This window comes from Mauremys mutica, chromosome 7 (assembly GCF_020497125.1).
Source record: "Mauremys mutica isolate MM-2020 ecotype Southern chromosome 7, ASM2049712v1, whole genome shotgun sequence".
Taxonomy (NCBI): Eukaryota; Metazoa; Chordata; order Testudines; family Geoemydidae; genus Mauremys; species Mauremys mutica.
In genome coordinates, this window is record NC_059078.1 from 10847859 (window position 1) to 10864897 (window position 17039).

General features: G+C 44.1%; 1 protein-coding gene across 1 annotated transcript in view; it reads right to left on the reverse strand.

Annotated features, from left to right (window-relative positions):
- Positions 1 to 17039, reverse strand: part of SHQ1 (SHQ1, H/ACA ribonucleoprotein assembly factor) — a 113881-nt gene that overhangs the window by 24472 nt on the left and 72370 nt on the right. Inside the window, exon 11 of the mRNA XM_045022675.1 lies at positions 15608 to 15728. Within this exon, the coding sequence (XP_044878610.1) occupies positions 15608 to 15728 (121 nt within the window). The remainder of the gene's footprint in view (positions 1 to 15607; positions 15729 to 17039) is intronic.

The following is a 17039-nucleotide window of genomic DNA, read 5'->3' on the forward strand; positions in this document are numbered from 1 at the left end:
GTGATCCAGGAAGGGAAGCACTTCTCAAAATTTATGGCATGAGAGCTGTTTGGTACATGAGCGCTCTGCTGGGGTGGAGTGACAGTTTTCACGGCCCCTAGCGCCCCTCCTTCTTGTGATTTTGGGTGAGGGGGGGACAGGACTTTGTGGCGGGGGAAGGCGGTTGCAGATACAGTTCAGGGGGGCTCTCTGCTCCTGCCTGCGGTCCTGCAAAACATCTACAAGGCGCCGGAGCGTGTCCGTTTGCTCCCTCATTAGCCCAAGCAGCGTTTGAGTCGCCTGCTGGTCTTCCTGCCGCCACCTGTCCTCCCGTTCGCTGTGTGAGCGCTGGTGCTGACATAGGGTCTCCCTCCACTGTCTCTGCTCGGCCGCCTCGGCTCTGGAGCAGGCCATCAGTTCCGAGAACATGTCGTCCCTAGTCTTTTTCTTTCACCGCCTAATCTGCGCCAGCCTCTGTGAGGGGGATGCCGGGGCAGTTCGTGAAAGAGCTGCAGCTGTGTGATGGGAAAAAGGAAGTGATTTCCTTGAAAAGATACATGTTTGCGAACACTGAACACAGTCTACTCAGTTTCTGTGAACAAGACCATACAGGGCACCTAGTCTCACGAGCTCTCAGGACAAGTTCGAGATTTCGGAATACGCTTTCATTGGCTGCAGTCTTGCACAGGAGATCGGACAAGCGGGGCGGTACAGCTGAATCCGTGTAGCAGCCAGGCCTGGTAAGCACTACACTATAGGCTGCTTAACAGTTAATGGATAGCTTTGCCCTCCCGCTGAAGGCAATCTGGAAAGCATAAAGTCTGACCCTGTTCCAGCCCCTCGCGGCTGTGCCCAGGAAAGATCACTGTATGCTTTTCCTCTGCGGCCTCCAACACGTGGCTGTTAAACGAAGGTCATTGCTATGCAAAGTAAAAGTCAAGCATTCACAATAGTAACAGTACACTAATTGTCCTAATTAGATGCAGCAGTCGCCGAACGAGATTACTCTGAGGCGGGTCACTCGGAGAGAGAGAGAGAGAGAGGATGCTGCTAGAATCCCTGCACAGACCAGGACCGTATGCTGCCATGCTGGTGGAGGCAATGATTCTGCTGTACATTAGGATGGCCTGGCGCGGAAGAGTGTGCTTCCACGGAGCACCAAATAAGGCACCTCTCCCCAGAAACCTCCTGCGGAGGCTTTTCGAGCTCCTGTACGAGAGCTTCGTGGAAGTGTCCCAGGAGGATTTCTGTTCCATCCCTATATGTGTGGACCTTCTTTTTATATAGTTTTATATGGAAAAGTTTTTATATAGTTTTTATATATTTTTTATTCCTGTTTTTAAAAAAATAAATGTTTCCATGTTTATAGCACTTACCGACTGATCCTTCCCCTGATTCTGAGTCCGGGTTAACGGCCGGGGAGGGTTGGTAGGGGATCTCTGTGAGGGTGATGAAGAGATCCTGGCTGTCGGGGAAAGCGGTATTGTAAGCGCTGTCGCCTGCGTTGTCCTCCACAAACCCTTCCTCATCTTCCCCATCGGCGAACATCGCCGAGGAACTGCCCGTCGACACTATGCCATCCTCAGAGTCCACGGTCACTGGTGGGGCAGTGGTGGCAGACCCACCTAGAATGGCATGCAGTGCCTCGTAGAAGCAGCATGTCTGGGGCTGGGCTCCGGAGCGTCCGTTTGCCGCTCTGACTTTTTGCTAGCCTTGTCTCAGGTCCTTGATTTTCACGCGGCACTGCGTTGTATCCCGGCTGTATCTTCTGAGTGCCATGGCTTTGGAGACCTTCTCGTAGGTCTTTGCATTCCGTTTGTTGGAGCGCAGCTCCGAAAGCACAGACTCATCGCCCCACACAGCGATCAGATCCAGGACTTCCCGGTCTGTCCATGCTGGGGACCTCTTTCTATTCTGGGATTTAATGGACTCCTCTGCTGGAGAGCTCTGCATCGTTGCTGGTGCTGCTGAGCTCGCCCCGATGTCCAACCAGGACATCAGATTCAAAGTGCCCAGACAGGAAAAGGAATTCAAATTTTCCTGGGTCGTTTCCTGTGTGGCTGGTCAGAGAATCCAAGCTTGGACTGCTGTCCAGAGCGTCAACAGAGTGGTGCACTGTGGGATAGCTCCTGGAGCTACTAAGTTCGATTTGCATCCACACATAGCCTAATTCGAGATAGCCATGTCGAATTTAGCGCTACTCCCCTCGTCGGGGTGGAGTACCGAATTCGAACTAAAGAGCCCTCTAGGTCGAATTAAATGGCTTCCTGGTGTGGACGGTTGAGCGGTTAATTCGAATTAACGCTGCTAAATTCGATTTAAAGTCCTAGTGTAGACCCAGGCCTAAGACAACACGGGCCTACACTGAAGAGAAACTATATGGAAGGTGCAAGTCAAGAAAAATCCCTGAGTTTCAGATTTATTATACAGGCTTCTTTTTCAAGCAAAAGAACACAAAACCAAACGGGCCCTGTGCTACACTGAAAGCTTATTTGCATAACTGAACAGCCAAAGTCCTCTTCTTCCTTTCAGGCCTCTTTTTATGAGTTTGGCTCAGCAGAACAGGATTGGTTCAGCTCAGGGAGGTCATCCCACCCAGAACTCTGAAAACCCTACTAAGATTTAACCCCCAAAGCACTATGCTGCCGTCTAGCTGGGTGGAACCTTCTCCTAGTAGTATAATGGGGATGGAATGAGACACGTTGAGACCCCATCTGCAGGGAGCACCGAAAGCCCTGTACACCCATCACACTTCCTGTCGTGTTTTACCATGTGTAGGATATTGTTTCCCTTTTCGACCCCAGCAGCTATCAAAGTTTGGGGTCCTGGGGATGTTCCAGCTGGAAGCAGAAATTGACAGAGTTTGGCATTTTGTTTGACACAATCTTGTTTATTTATAGGCAATGTATAAAGTCCTGCTTCTCCAAATACAGGAGGAACCAAGATGATAAGGAGCAGTTATTTAGCATATAGCCCCAAGCCTCTTTAACCAACAGACCCAAAGTTTTCGCCTTAACTTTTTCCAGGGTCACAGTGTTCACCAGCTGCTGCTTGGCCTTCTTGCCTTTTGCTCCTGCCCTCTTCTGTTCTTGTCTGTTCTCCGTTTCTGTGCATTCTTCCTTGCCCCCTTCCCACACCCAACAATACTCAGCAAAATGCCTCCACCCACTCAGTCCACACTCTCAGGTGGGTTTACAACCCCTTTTTGTCATCAGTGGGGTGCGTCAGATTAACTCATCCTGACAGTTTTGTTAACTGAATCTAAAAGAGGTACTGTGAGCTAAGCCGTCACCAGTACCTCTCAGCATCACAATATATTGGCACAGACTTAACAGTAACGCCATGTCTACATGGGAGAGAGCTCTCACGTAAACATAATTAAACCACCCCCAAGGAGTGGCAGTAGCTATGTCAGTGAGAGAGAGTATCCTGCCGACATAGTGCTGTTCACACTGGCACTTCTGTTGGTGTAACTTATGTTGCTTGGGCGGGGGGTTTTGTTTTTTTCACATGCCTGAGCAACATAAGTTATACTGACAAAAGTGCTAATGTAGACATAGCTTAAGTCTGAAGGACAAAATGCTTCTCTCTGATCCATACAGGGCTCTTGACCTGACTCTCATATTGTTTTCCTTATACACATGGAGTAACACGAAGTTATTTACGCTAGTCATGACTAGAGAGGACTGTGTGGAACTTCAGAGAGAACTTACAGCTTGGTAAATGCATAACATGATGGCACATGAAATTTAATATTGATAACTGCAAAGTAAAGCACACTGGAGGAAAAAATTTAAACTACTCTTACGCCTTTTAGGGTTCTCAACCCAAGAAAGGGACCCGGGCGTCACCATACACAGCTACTGAAAACATGTGTTCAATGCACAGCAGCAGTCAAGAAAAGTTAACCAGTTGTGAGGAGGTATAAGGAATGGGATGGAGAATACTGAAAACATTATAATGCCTTTATATAAATCAATAGTGTGGTCGCACCTGGAATACTGTGCATAGTACTGGTTACACCATCTCAAAAAGACATTGCAAAACTGGAGGAGGTTCAGAGAAGAGCAAAGAGAATGAACAAAGGTCTGGAAAAACTCTCATATGAAGAAAAAGTGAAAAGATTAGGAGGACTGTTTGTCTTAGAAAGGAAATGAAGAAGGGCTATGATAAAAGAAAATAAATTAATGATATACAGAAAGGAGATCCTGGCTCATGAGACAAGAACAAGGGGAACATTCATATTTAAATTAAAAGGTAGGAAATTCAAAACGGATAGAAGAAAATATACTTTCCTCAGAAAATGTAACTGAGCTGTGGAATTCATTGCCACAGGAAATCATTGAGGTCAAGAACTTAACAAAATTCAAAAAGGAATTAGATATTTATATGGATATAAAAATATCCAAATTTATCATAATGACAATAAACATTTTAGAAAGGACATTAAACCTTGTGATTCAGGATTTAAGCCAATCTCTGCCAGAGATCAGGATGAGAGCTATGTGGAAAGCAGACTATTCCACATACGCCTACTGCAGGGTTCTGACATCATTCTCTGAAGCATATGATTTTGGCACTGCCGGAGACATGACAGTGGACTAGATGGAGCTGGGGTCTGATCCAGTAAGGCAAACCATGTGTTCCTATGGAATCCCTAGTGGTTAATATTACTAAAGTTTGGATGCTTATGTATTGTAGGACATCCTGGGTATTCTGATCTCCAAGGCATCATGTTGGCATCCTGTGAGCCAAAATATATTGTACATGATATTGTTTTGTTGAATTAAATAATTTTGAGTGTTGCATTTTTTTTATACCTATGCATGTCAATACAATACTCTGCACACTAAGTTTCTATTAATATTAATGGCAAGCTCCATACACAATATGAGGGGGAAATATGCACCAGTTAATTCTGACTTTATACAGTCATAATAAGAAAAGACTTGAAAGGAAAGAAAAAAACTTCTATTCCTCAGTCAGGCTTCTCCTTCGGTTTTTATACTAGCCTCAGATTCCTTATAAAAAGGTGACTTTAGCTTTAAAACTTTTCAGACATTTATTATGCTTTAAATTTATGGATAAATTCTTTACAAAAGAAGTGTAATGAAAAAAGAATGACTTCTAAGCAACTGGTGATAAGGTAGAAGGCCACTAAGTAAGTATTTTTGTCTACATCTATCCTTACTGAGGAGATGTAGATGGGTATCGGCAAATACTAGTCTTTGCGCAAGATAACACAAGAACATAAGAACGGCCATACTGGGTCAAGATCAAAGTTCAATCTAGCCCAGTATCCTGTCTTCTGACAGTGGCCAATGCCAGTTGACCCAGAGGGAATGAACAGAGCAGGTAATCATTAAGTGATCCATCCCCTCTCGCCCATTCACAGCTTCTGGCAAACAGAGGCTAGGGACACGATCCTGGCTAATAGCTATTGATGGATCTATCCTTCATGAACATATCTAGTTCTTTTTTGAACCCTGTTATAGTCTTGGCATTAATGAAGAGATGTTAAATGGATACCAGCAAGTACTAGTCTTTGTGAAAGATAAACAATGCCACGCAACCAGGAAGTGTTTGTGGGGTTAAGTTAAAATAAATACCTATACGGAGTTTACATCAGTCTAAGTAGTTTACCAGGAACAATTTAGAATCAAGTGGTATTTAAGTTTATTATGTATCCACACAAAGATGACAGGCATACAAACAATGGTGAGTTCTAATCCGGGTATTTGTCCCAAGTCAAATAAATTTGCTGGTCTCAACCTGCTTCCTTCATGGAAGTGTATTTACATTATAAAACAGCACAAAATTTAGCAGCTCCAGATGATATGATAAAGTTTGGGACTAAGTAAAGTTCAGTGAGTTGGTCCAATAAAAGATATTACCTCACCTCCTTGTCTCTCGAATATCTGGGATCACCATGGCTACAACACCACTGCATACATAAAGTTCAGTGAGACAGCTATAAAGTAGATTACAAAAAATGTGGCAGGAATCCTATGGAAAATATATTCTGTGATCATGCAATTAAAGACTATTGCATAATGTGCACACACACTGAAGGCCAAATTAATGTTGCACAAGCAACCTTAATTGTGGCATTTCCTAACTTTTTAATGTTTTACTTTGAAACCTTAATGTTCTTTTAACATTTTTTTTTAAAAAACCTAGAAACTTACATATAAAAAACTATCTCCATCATATTGACATATGGATATGTTGGAACCTTCAAATTCACCAGGCAGACCTCTGCCACTTGAACTAACAAGGTAACTAGTAGCTAGTGTCAATCTCTATTTTGGCCAGCATTAGCAGGAGATGAGACACACACTTTGCCAGTGGGGTTCAGATATTTGCTGACAGCAAAGGAATGTTAAGAATCTTGGGTTCCATGCCAACCTCTGGAATAGAGTGCGCTCTAGTGGAAACAGACCCTTCCGCTTATTCCACCTAGGCTTGATCTTTCTACCATCACTCCAACCTGTTCCTTGTCCCAGTCCTGTCATTCCCTCATCCCTGTTTCCTCATCCCAGTCCCAGTCTCCTTGCCTACCCCGTACTAGTCTCCATTCTTCAGGCTTCTCATCCCAGTCTCCTTTCCCAGCCAGCCCTAGTCTCCCCTTCTGGGTCACAGTCTCCATCTTTCTCACAAGCCCTCTCTGTCCCATAGTCCCAGTCTCCTTGCCAAGTCAGTCCCAGTTTCTCACCACCCCAACTCCTTATCTCCAGTCTCCTTGCCCAGTCAGCTACAGTTTCTCCCTTCTGGCTCCTCATCTAATCTCTCTCGCCTTTCTTCCTGACCTCCAGTCATCCCTCTGTCTCTGACACTCCCCAATCCCAGCTCCCGGTGTCCCTCCCCAGGCTCTTTATCCAACACAGACTTGCCGCCCATCAGGCCACCCAATTACTCTGGGTATTATGCTTGAGCCACACCCCACCAAGGCCTAGGAACTGGGTATGTGAAAGAGTAGGGTATGGGGGAGACTGTGGACAGGGAGCAATCTTTTGGCAAGGGGAACACTGGGGCCTAGAGGAGCAGAAAGAGCTAGATGGGGGATCACAGAGTAGATCAGGGCTGCAGGAGCAGGTGAGAAAAAACACTAGTGTTTCCCTGGCTTCAACAGCTGACAAAACTCCTGTGGGTCACAGAGCAGGAGTCTCTTCTCTTGATGCACAGGATGTTCTCTCAGCATCAGTGCTTCCTGCTCCCTTCTTCTCCTACATCATCCACACAGACTCCTTCGCTCCTAGCAGCCCCCTCTCCCCCAGATAAACAATTGTTACCCCACAGCTCTTCTGCTCCCTCCATTCCCCTATGTTCTTCACATCAGAGACCCAATGATTTTATTTTGGAGGAAAAGGGACAAAAAATTGGTCTTTTAGTCAGCTTTGGATAGGCAGCCATCATTCCCTAATCTACATCATAGCAGTTTGTAAAAGCACTGACCAAAAAAAAGCAAGCACACCAGACAAATTAAATGTTATTTTATTATGAAAATGAAAGTAATAAGAATGACAGCAGGGTGGATGATAAGCTCACTTAGCAGGGGGGATCAAATGAAGTGATGACATGCCATTATGACCTCAGGGGTTAAAGATGCAATTTTCCATCTGGCTGCATCTGGCTTTTCAACATAAATGTTGACACCACCTGCCGAGGTTTACTATGAGCCGCCTCCACTATTCTCTGTGTAGTTTTTGAAGACTAGGTTAACATTTATTTCTCGCTCTGTTTTGTTGTGCAATATGCCCCCTCCCCAGTAAACAAATGGAAAGTTAAAAACCAAAAGTTACTTACAATATAGTGTATTCAATGTATCAGAGGGGTAGCCATGTTAGTCTGCATCCACAAAAACGAGTAGTCTGGTGGCACCTTAAAGACTAACAGATTTATTTGGGCATAAATGTTGCCCAAATAAATCAGTCTTTAAGGTGCCACCAGACTCCTAGTAAACCTTCACTGATAGGTACGTCAGCAAGCAGATAGCTAAGGGCCCAAACAGAGACCCTGTTAACACAGAAAGAACTACATTGAGATCCCACGCCCAAGTGAGTTTTGTCACCTGTGGGAAAGTCCTCATTAGGCCTCTCAGAAACCATGCAGTCACCAAATGGGTGAAAATTAAGCTGTTGTCAATTGGGCAGGTGACTGCTAATGGCTGCTAGGTGTACCCAAATAGAACTGATGGACAGACCTGATGCCTTTTAGGAGCGTAAATAGCTTGGATGGTAGGGATGTCAGAGTCCTTTGGAGCTGATAGATGATGTTGGCATCAGATGGAGAATCTGTTCTACTTGGCAGTGTAGCACTTTCTAGTGGACTTCTTCCTACTATTATTGAGAATGTTCTGGACAACTTCTAAACATGTCCTTCGCTGATGCCCATACAAATATGTTGTGAGATGGAGGAAATCTGGATTGGGATGCCTGACTTTGTCTTTGTCCTGGATCAGAAAGACAAGGAAGGATTGGATTGTGATCGGTGGACATGCTGACAACTGTATGGGACAGGAGACTAAAAAAATCAGGGCACAATCAGGATCACCACCACTCCATCCTGCTGGATTCTTCCTCACAACCCGACATTAAAGGGGAATGGGTGGGAATGCATACACTATGGGTCCTGACCACAGGATTAGAAGTGCCTCTCCCACAGAGTTCTGATCTCAACCTGCCCTAGATCAGTACATTATGCATTTTTTGCTCCCTGGGGATGCAAACAGGTTGCAAAACAGAATCCCCCATAGTTGGAAAACGTTCTGGACCACCAAGTCATGGAGTTCCCACATGTGTTCTGTGACAAAGTGCCTGCTGAGGCTATCTGCTAGTGTACTGTGGTCTCTTGTGAAATGCACAGCTAAGGGAGTAATCTGGTGGTGAATACACCAGTTCCACAGGTTAACGCTTCTATACAAAGGGGGAGGGGGTTCTAAACCCCATTGTTTGCTAATGTAGAACACTGTTGTCACATAGTTCAACATCACCTGAACATGATTTTGTATTAGTAGTAGAAAATGTTTGCAGGCTTCTCAAGCTGTTTTCTGCTCTCAAAGGTTTTTGTGTATCCTGGACTTCTGGGCAGTCCATGTTTCTTGTATGGTCTGCTCATCCGAATGGGCACCCCATCCCAATGAAGAGATTTCACGATTAGGGCCCTCACAGGTGGAGGGGGAGAAAATGGAACTCCAACACATATATGGTCTCTATCTGTCCAATGAGGTCATCGCTACACTGTACACCTCTGGCAGAGGCGTGTAGGGTACGCGTAGCTACATGCCACAGTGAAAAGCTAATTGCTTCCTCACTGCAGTGTGTAGCTACATGCATCAGTGAAAGGCTCTGGCAGGAGGGAGGCAACAGGGACAAGCCTTGGTAGCAGAGAGCTGCCAGGAGCCTTTCCCCGCTGCCTCTCTGCTGCCAGAATCTTTCCTTGCATCAGGGAAAGGCTCTAGCAGCAGGGAGCTACCAGAGCCTTTCCCCACTGCCAGAGCCTTTCCCCACAGTGTGAAAAGATTCCAGCAGTGGGGAGGCAGAGGAGCAAATAGCAATGCAGACAGGGGTGGCAATTCATGGGTGCTCAGAGAACCGTGTAAGGTACCTATCCTAAAGCATTCAGGCATGTCTTTACTTGCCTGATCAGTGCTTCACCATATGCACTGCTATTTATACTTGTGCTAGGGGAGTGTGCAGTGTAGGTACTCTACATGCCACCACAAGGAGAGTGCAGTATAGATGTATCCCAAAGCCCAGTCTTACGCCCCGGAAGGAGTGTAATTAATTTGTCTATGCCATGTCTGCTTGGCACACAGACTGTGCATAGCCAAGGCTGAACGCAACAAAGAAGTCTCATGAAAGAGGACACAAGTGCAAGACGCCACGTGACCTACAAGGACCAGGCATAAGCAGACAGCTGTCTATGGACAAGATTCTTTTGAAATGGGTCATGAGGGAGATATGTTTTGGTGGTAACAAAGTCCACGGCTGCGCCAATAAACTCCAGTCTGTGTGGGAGCTAAAACAAACTTTTCTGTGTTCACACTGACTCCTAAAGATGCCAGGAAGTTGATTAGGGAAGAAACTGTTATCACTACTTCTTGTTATGACTTCCCCATCAATGGCCAATCATTCACGTACGGAAAAATTGAAGACCTCTTGTAAAGTGTGCTGCTACCTCTGAGACTATTTTTGTAAATACCTCTGGTTTTGTGGTGAGGCTGAAAGAGAGCACTCTCTACTGGTAATGGTTCTTGCCCACTATGAACATGAGGAATCTCCTGTGTGAGAGGTGTATGTCTATATGAAAGTAGGCATCCTTCAGATTAAGAGCTGTGAGTCAATCATTTCTGTTCATAGACAGAATTATTGATGATAGCGTGACCATTCTGAACATTATTTTGTGGATAAAGACACTGAACTGTCTGAGAGCCAAGATGGGTCTCCATCCTTTTCTTTGAGGACGAGAAAATATTGTGAATAGAATCTCTTCCCTTGGTGTTGAGGGGATTCCAACTCTATGACTCCCAAGAGGAGTAGGGAGTCTACTTCTTGACTGGGCAAACCTCTCTTGAAAGGTGATCTTGAACAGGGAAGGCGGCTTTGGAAGGAGAAGGGAAGTGAATTCTATGAGACAGCTGGAGTGAATGATGTCAAGTACCCAATCTGACCACTGTTATTGTATACCACATGTGGGAGAAGTGGGTTAGGCGGCCACCAAATTGAGTATTTGGATTCTCAGATGAAGGATGCGACATCTGGATGGAGTCACAGCTCTCAAAGATACCATCAAAAGAACTTTTTAGCAGGATGCTGTGGTTGGAAGGAAAGAGGAAGCGGAGTGTTATGCTCGGTTCTCTGTGTTCTTTGCCTTTTTTGTGGTGATTTGTATCCTCTCTGATCATTAAAGAGTTGAGGTGGCAGCCTGGGTTTTTATGTTTGTGGCCTATGGAATTTCCTTTAGGGAACTGGGATGTATATCCCCATAGTGTGAAGAGTAGCCCTTGAGTCCTTCAAAGTTGTCTGCTATGGCCTGACCATCCCTGGGGAATCCAGACAAGTGGAGCCCGGACTCTCTATGCATGATGATTATCATAGCCACTGAACAGGAGGCTGTGTCAGCTGCATCGGCCGTAGTCTGGAGGGAGGATCTGGCAATCAATTTCACCTTCCCCAATAATAGTTTGAACTGTTTGCTATTCTCTTGTGGGAATTTGTTTGCAAATTCAGTTACTTTTGAGTAATTAATAGTCATATTTTAGAAACAATTTGATGTTCTGAATTGTTGGATGGTTGAGGTCTAGTCATTTAGCCTCCTTGTTAGAGAGAAAACGTTACTGATATTGTCTACTTCCCTCCGTAGCACCATGCAAACCTGAAGAGTTCAGAACAGGGCATGTAAATAAATATTCTGCTCCCTTGGCTGGTATGGAGTATTTCTTTTCTGCCCCTTAGGCATGGGGACACATCCTGCTGGTGTGTGCCAGACAGCTCTGGCAGGCTCCAGAATAGCATCACTAATGAGGTGCAGTATTTTATTAGGCACCCAACCTGCAGCCACCACCCATACCCCCTCCTGCACCCTCTACCCCCTCCTGGAAACAGCATCCCATACACCCTCCTGCACCACAAACCCCTGCCCCAGCTCTGAGCCCCCTCCCAGAGCCAGCACCCCATACCCCCTTCTTGCATCCCAACACACTGCCTCAGCCTGGAGCCCCCTCCTGCACCCAAAATCCCTCCCAGAGCATGCAAGACCTCCTGAACCCCAACCCCTGCCCCAGGCTCAGCCCACAGCCCCCTCCCACACTGTGGACCCCTCAACCCCATCCCAGAGCCCAGCACTCCCTTCCTCCCGAACCCCAACCCCCTCCCCAAGCCTGGTGAAAGTGAGTGAGGGTGGGGGAGAGCAAGCAACGGAGACAGGGGGGAATGGAGTGAGCAGGGCAGGGCTTTGGGGAAGGGGTGAGGCCTCGGGGAAGGGCGGGGTAGATCCTGGATTGCCCTTACATTCAAAAAGTGATCTTGGGCGTAAAAAGGTTGGAGACCACTGGTGTACACTGTTCCCATGGGAACAGCAAATCTGGTATTTCTATGACTTTTGGTGGAGAAGAGGCTGGCCACTACAGTGGAATGCTTCAAAGGGGCTCAGGGACTGTGGTGCACCTATTGTTAATCTGCAAAGCAAAATAAGGGCTGGCATAGGCCCGAGAAGACTGTTTGGGTGGCAAACAGGCTGATGGTGTCAGGCACCTGACATTCAGTTAAGGACAAGCAAGTCTCCCGCTTGCTGGAGGCAGGAGGGATGTGGGGGGGTGTAACACAGTGACTCTCAGTCCTACATACCCTAAGAAACCTCACAGCTTCTTCTGGGCACATTCTCCCCTGCTGAAGCAACATCGGTTAACTGCCCAGGTTTTCCCAGAAATCACTGATGCAAACATAAGCAGAGTGCCTGGTAGGCAGAGATGCGAAGCATATTTATCTCCAGCTCTGAATCAGAAAAGCTGCATTGTGGACATAATTCAAACCAGGGCTTTGGAGCTGTGCTCCGGCTCCGCTCCAGGCAAAAACCTGCAGCTCCACTGCTCCAGAGCTGCTCTGTGCTCCAGCTCCAGGCTCCTCTCCAAAGCCCTGATTCAAACTGTTTGTTCTGACTGAGTCAGATGAGTCTGTCAATAACTGGCTACAAATACACTACTGTACTGTGGACAACGCCTTAAACTGGAAGCCTTGTGTAACCAGAACTCGAGGACACACGTCAAATCTAGGATTTGAAAGTGCACTAATATATGTCCTAAACCAGGGGCTCCCAGACTGTTGTCTGCTGGTGCAGACCCAGGGAGAACTAATGGAAGTGTCTCCGCTTTCATAAGTATCCAAGTTTTTCATTGCAAAAAGGAGCCAGGAGACCTGTAAAAGCAGATGGAAACAAAAAGGGCTCAGCCCCTATTACGAGTTGCTTACAAATCTGAGGCAAGAAAACAGGACCTGCCTTCACAGACTTTGAACCATCAGTGGGGCTGACGCTGCCAGCCACAAGAGCAGAGGAACACCCAGGAAAGAAGGGGACAAAGCATTTTAGTCACGTGTTCAGAGGAGCAAAGAACAGGTATGACAAAACAATAAAATGAAGACCAAAAGTAGAGAGTATCATCAACGGATTTCAAAAAGAATGAAACACTTCATTCAAGATAGCTATAAATACCTAAATATTCCCACCCTCCCTCCCCACCCCCATATACCCTTTCAAGGTAAGCAATTGCGGCAGCTGCCACAGGGATGCTATGTGATCATGCATTCTATTAGGATGTGCTCCCCCCATCCCGCTGTTAGCAGACCAGCCAATGCCTATTTTTGATTCCTTTACATATTATTTGAAATCATATGTGAACCTAACGATTTCCTGCAACATTCATTAGTGGAAAACATTAAGGCTCTGATTCAAGAAAAGATCTCTGTTCAGGCCAGCACTTAAGCATGTGCTTAATTTCAAGCTTACGGTTCAGTGTTATCCTGAATAGAAAAGGACATAAGCACATGATTAAATGCTTTCCTGATTCGGGGCCTAAAAATAGGAGATTGATTCTGCAGTTCCTCTGTCTCTTGCTCTCCTAATGATAGGCAACTATTGTGCCATATCATTATGACAGTAAGATAGCTTAATTGCCTCTTTCCAGAGGATGTCAGTTCTGCTTAACTGGTACCTAATGTATATGTCTTACAGTAAATGTATTAATCTATCAGTTCCTTATATCAACCCTACATTTTCCTCCACTGCATTTGAAGAAAGGCTAAGTTCCAATGACTGGCTTGCTAGATGTTATATTCACTGATGTGGACAGCAGCAATACTTCTCTCCTAGAACACATTTCTTCTTGAAAGATGCATGAAAAGACCCCTGTCTTCATTTACTGTACTTTCTCTACTAAAGCTTCAGTCTACTTATGAATTCTCCAGCGGCTCTCTTTAGGCTACTGACCTAAACTGGCCTAATCAAAGAAGTGAAAGCTGATTGAATTAGAAGTATTTTGCTATACTGGGATTAAACAGTCTTTTATACTGTAATAGATTTTTTTCCCCACTCTTCATAGTGGGAGCAAAATTAATCATTTAAAAAATATACTAAAGAGCAAATGAATAAACAATCAGGTAATCCACAGCATTTAGTAACAGGCAGTTGTGAATTGCAGGGCTATTACTCATTGAGACATTCTGGTGATGTCAAACTACGTTTTAATTTAAAAAAACCCTCAGAACTCAGAGATGTGTCATTACTTAATATTGGCCTATTTAAGTTGGATCCATATTTTATATAAAATAAAAAATTCTCTTTCATATTTCCCTTCCTGCCCCAATTCTTGCTCTGAAACTTTCTTGGGCATGTCATCCAATATAATCTGCTTTTTTGTGACTGGTGGATTTAAAGGATTCACAATTTCTTGTGAATCTCTCCGTGTTAAATTACAGACTAAGATTTAGAGGCTGCTTACAGACCATCAAGCCATATCAGGATGATACTATATTATACTGTATATCAATTACCATGCCTTCAGCAGCAAGATATTCACAGAGCAGTTTTAACACATCAATATACAGTACATTTTACAATCATGACCGTACCAGGGCATTATGGAGCTACTGAGGCTCCTGTGCCCTACATTGGTGCTTGGAGTAAGTAGCAAAACACTGCACTGACAAGTGGAGAACCAGCTGAACCGTCCATCGCAGCTTCCTCTCTACCCCGGGAAGAAACCGGTGGAGACTGCACTTATTCAGCTGGATCTGTGCTACAATCCTCATTCTAGGTGCTGAAATCAATTAGTACAACCAGTAAATGTAAAATGCCTAAGTCAGGAGTAGGCAACCTATGGCACGCGTGCCGAAGGCGGCACATGAGCTGATTTTCAGTGGCACTCACACTGCCCGGGTCCTGGGCCACCAGTTCGGGGGGAGCTGCGTTTTAATTTAATTGTAAATGAAGCTTCTTAAACATTTTAAAAATCTTATTTACTTTACATGCAACAATAGTTTAGTTATATATTATAGACTTATAGAAAGAGACCTTCTAAAAACGTTAAAATGTATTACTGGTGCGCAAAACCTTAAATTAAAGTGAATAAACGAAGACTCGGCACACCACTTCTGAAAGGTTGCCGACCTCTGGCCTAAGTCATGAAATATTTTGTGTGTGTCGTTAGCTCAAGACATCCAATTCAGGATTTGTGAGTTGCCACAAACTTTTTTCAAATATTACATGAATGTTTTTTAATCCTTTTAATTCCTTGAAAAAGCTTCTTGATTTCTGTGCAGTTACATGAACACTCCTATAAAGTTTTACCTCCCTCATGTTTTAGCACTCTGCAAACAAACAGAATTTATATTTTTATTTAAAAGCAAACCTTCCATTCTTCTACTACTACCAGCATTATTAAAAAAATAAAATGCCTTCTTTTGTCTTGCATGAATAGCATGTTAGGTAAGCTTAATAAGTGAAAGATTTCCATTTATGATTTTAAGGAAGGATTTTTTTTTTCCATTTTGAGAAGTTTACAAATCATCAACACTTGTTCCTGGATGCAATATGCTAAAAACTCTCTCAGAATAGCAACTGATTTAAAACTTACTTGGTTTTTTGAATCCAAATACAATAGTCTGTAATGTAGAGATCATTAAGGATGTAGGCAGGGTCATTTTCTCGAAAAATCTTGTGAATATCCAACAGACATTTCAAAACTGCACTTTTACCTGGAAAAAAACATTTATGCTTTTTGAAAAATAAATAAATGAAAACTAAAACATTACAGTCTTACACTTGACACCTTAATAAACATTTCATTGCAACACTTTACATATATGGCAGGTTTGGCGCAATCTTATTACCTCTTTATGTTGAGTTAGTGCCTCGATCATTTGATTGGAATTCTCCCATTCTCCCTCATTTTAAAAACAAAATAAAGAGGGGAGAGATTTAGGTCCCAATTGCACAAGTTCTCTTTCATTGGACTCCTTTGCATACACTGAGCCATACTGAAGTCAATGAAAGCGTGCCCATTTAGAGTTTGTTGCAGGATCGGAGTCTTAGAATTCATTAGACTGTTTCCTGCTGCTGTTAGTGACAGATTAGTTGGCAGCTCAAATGTCTGGGATAAAAAAAATCATACATTCCTAATAACTAAAAAAAAAATATCCCATTTTTAAAAACATTGGATAAATCTCTGAAAGATGATTTGGCAGCAGAAATACATTTTCTTATTTCACAACCAGAAGAGACCTGTTCTGCTTCATTTTTCTTTCATATGTCACCATTTTTGCAAAGCAGATGTTTAGCTACAAACATTTCTTAATTACTTAGCACTTCCTTGCACCCTCTTTTCAAAAGCCTCAAAACCACTAAAGCTTAAGTGCTAGTGAGAACACTTTTAAAATATATTTTTATTAGACAATGAAAACAAGTATAGCTAATAAAAAATATAAAGTGTGCAGAGGGAGTCTACCAGCCGCCCTCTGCTGGGGTGAGCTCCTCCTACATTATTTAATCTCAACTTGGCAAGGTTACACTCTAAATAAATAAAAAATTAAGATCTGAGTTGATCTCTTGTAGAACTCCCCCTGCTGTCCAACCACAAGGTTTTATCAGAGATTACCTCTGAACAGAAGAGCCCCAGTCCGAGTGCGTCTACCCAGAGGGGTAGGGAACGAGGAAGGAGAAGTTGTACAATAGGGTGTAAATGGCAGGTGCGGAGAAGCGGGAGAAATGCTGCACTGGAAAGGAATTAGTCAAATAGAAAACTAGAGAGAATCAGATAAAAATTAAGACGCACAAGCATGGGGCTGAACAATAACTTCTAAACTTTATCGCCCTTAATATCTGTCAAAGCAGACTATTCTGACTTGCAAAGAAGCAGACCCATTTTCTTTTAAAAATGGCAATGTAAGTGAAAACCCTGTTTAGCTGTCAAACTGCCAGCCAGAACAGTTTGCAGTTAGCAACAACAACAAAAGAGTATAAAACAGGTTTTAAAAGTTTTCACGACACATAAAAGACGGGGGGCAAAC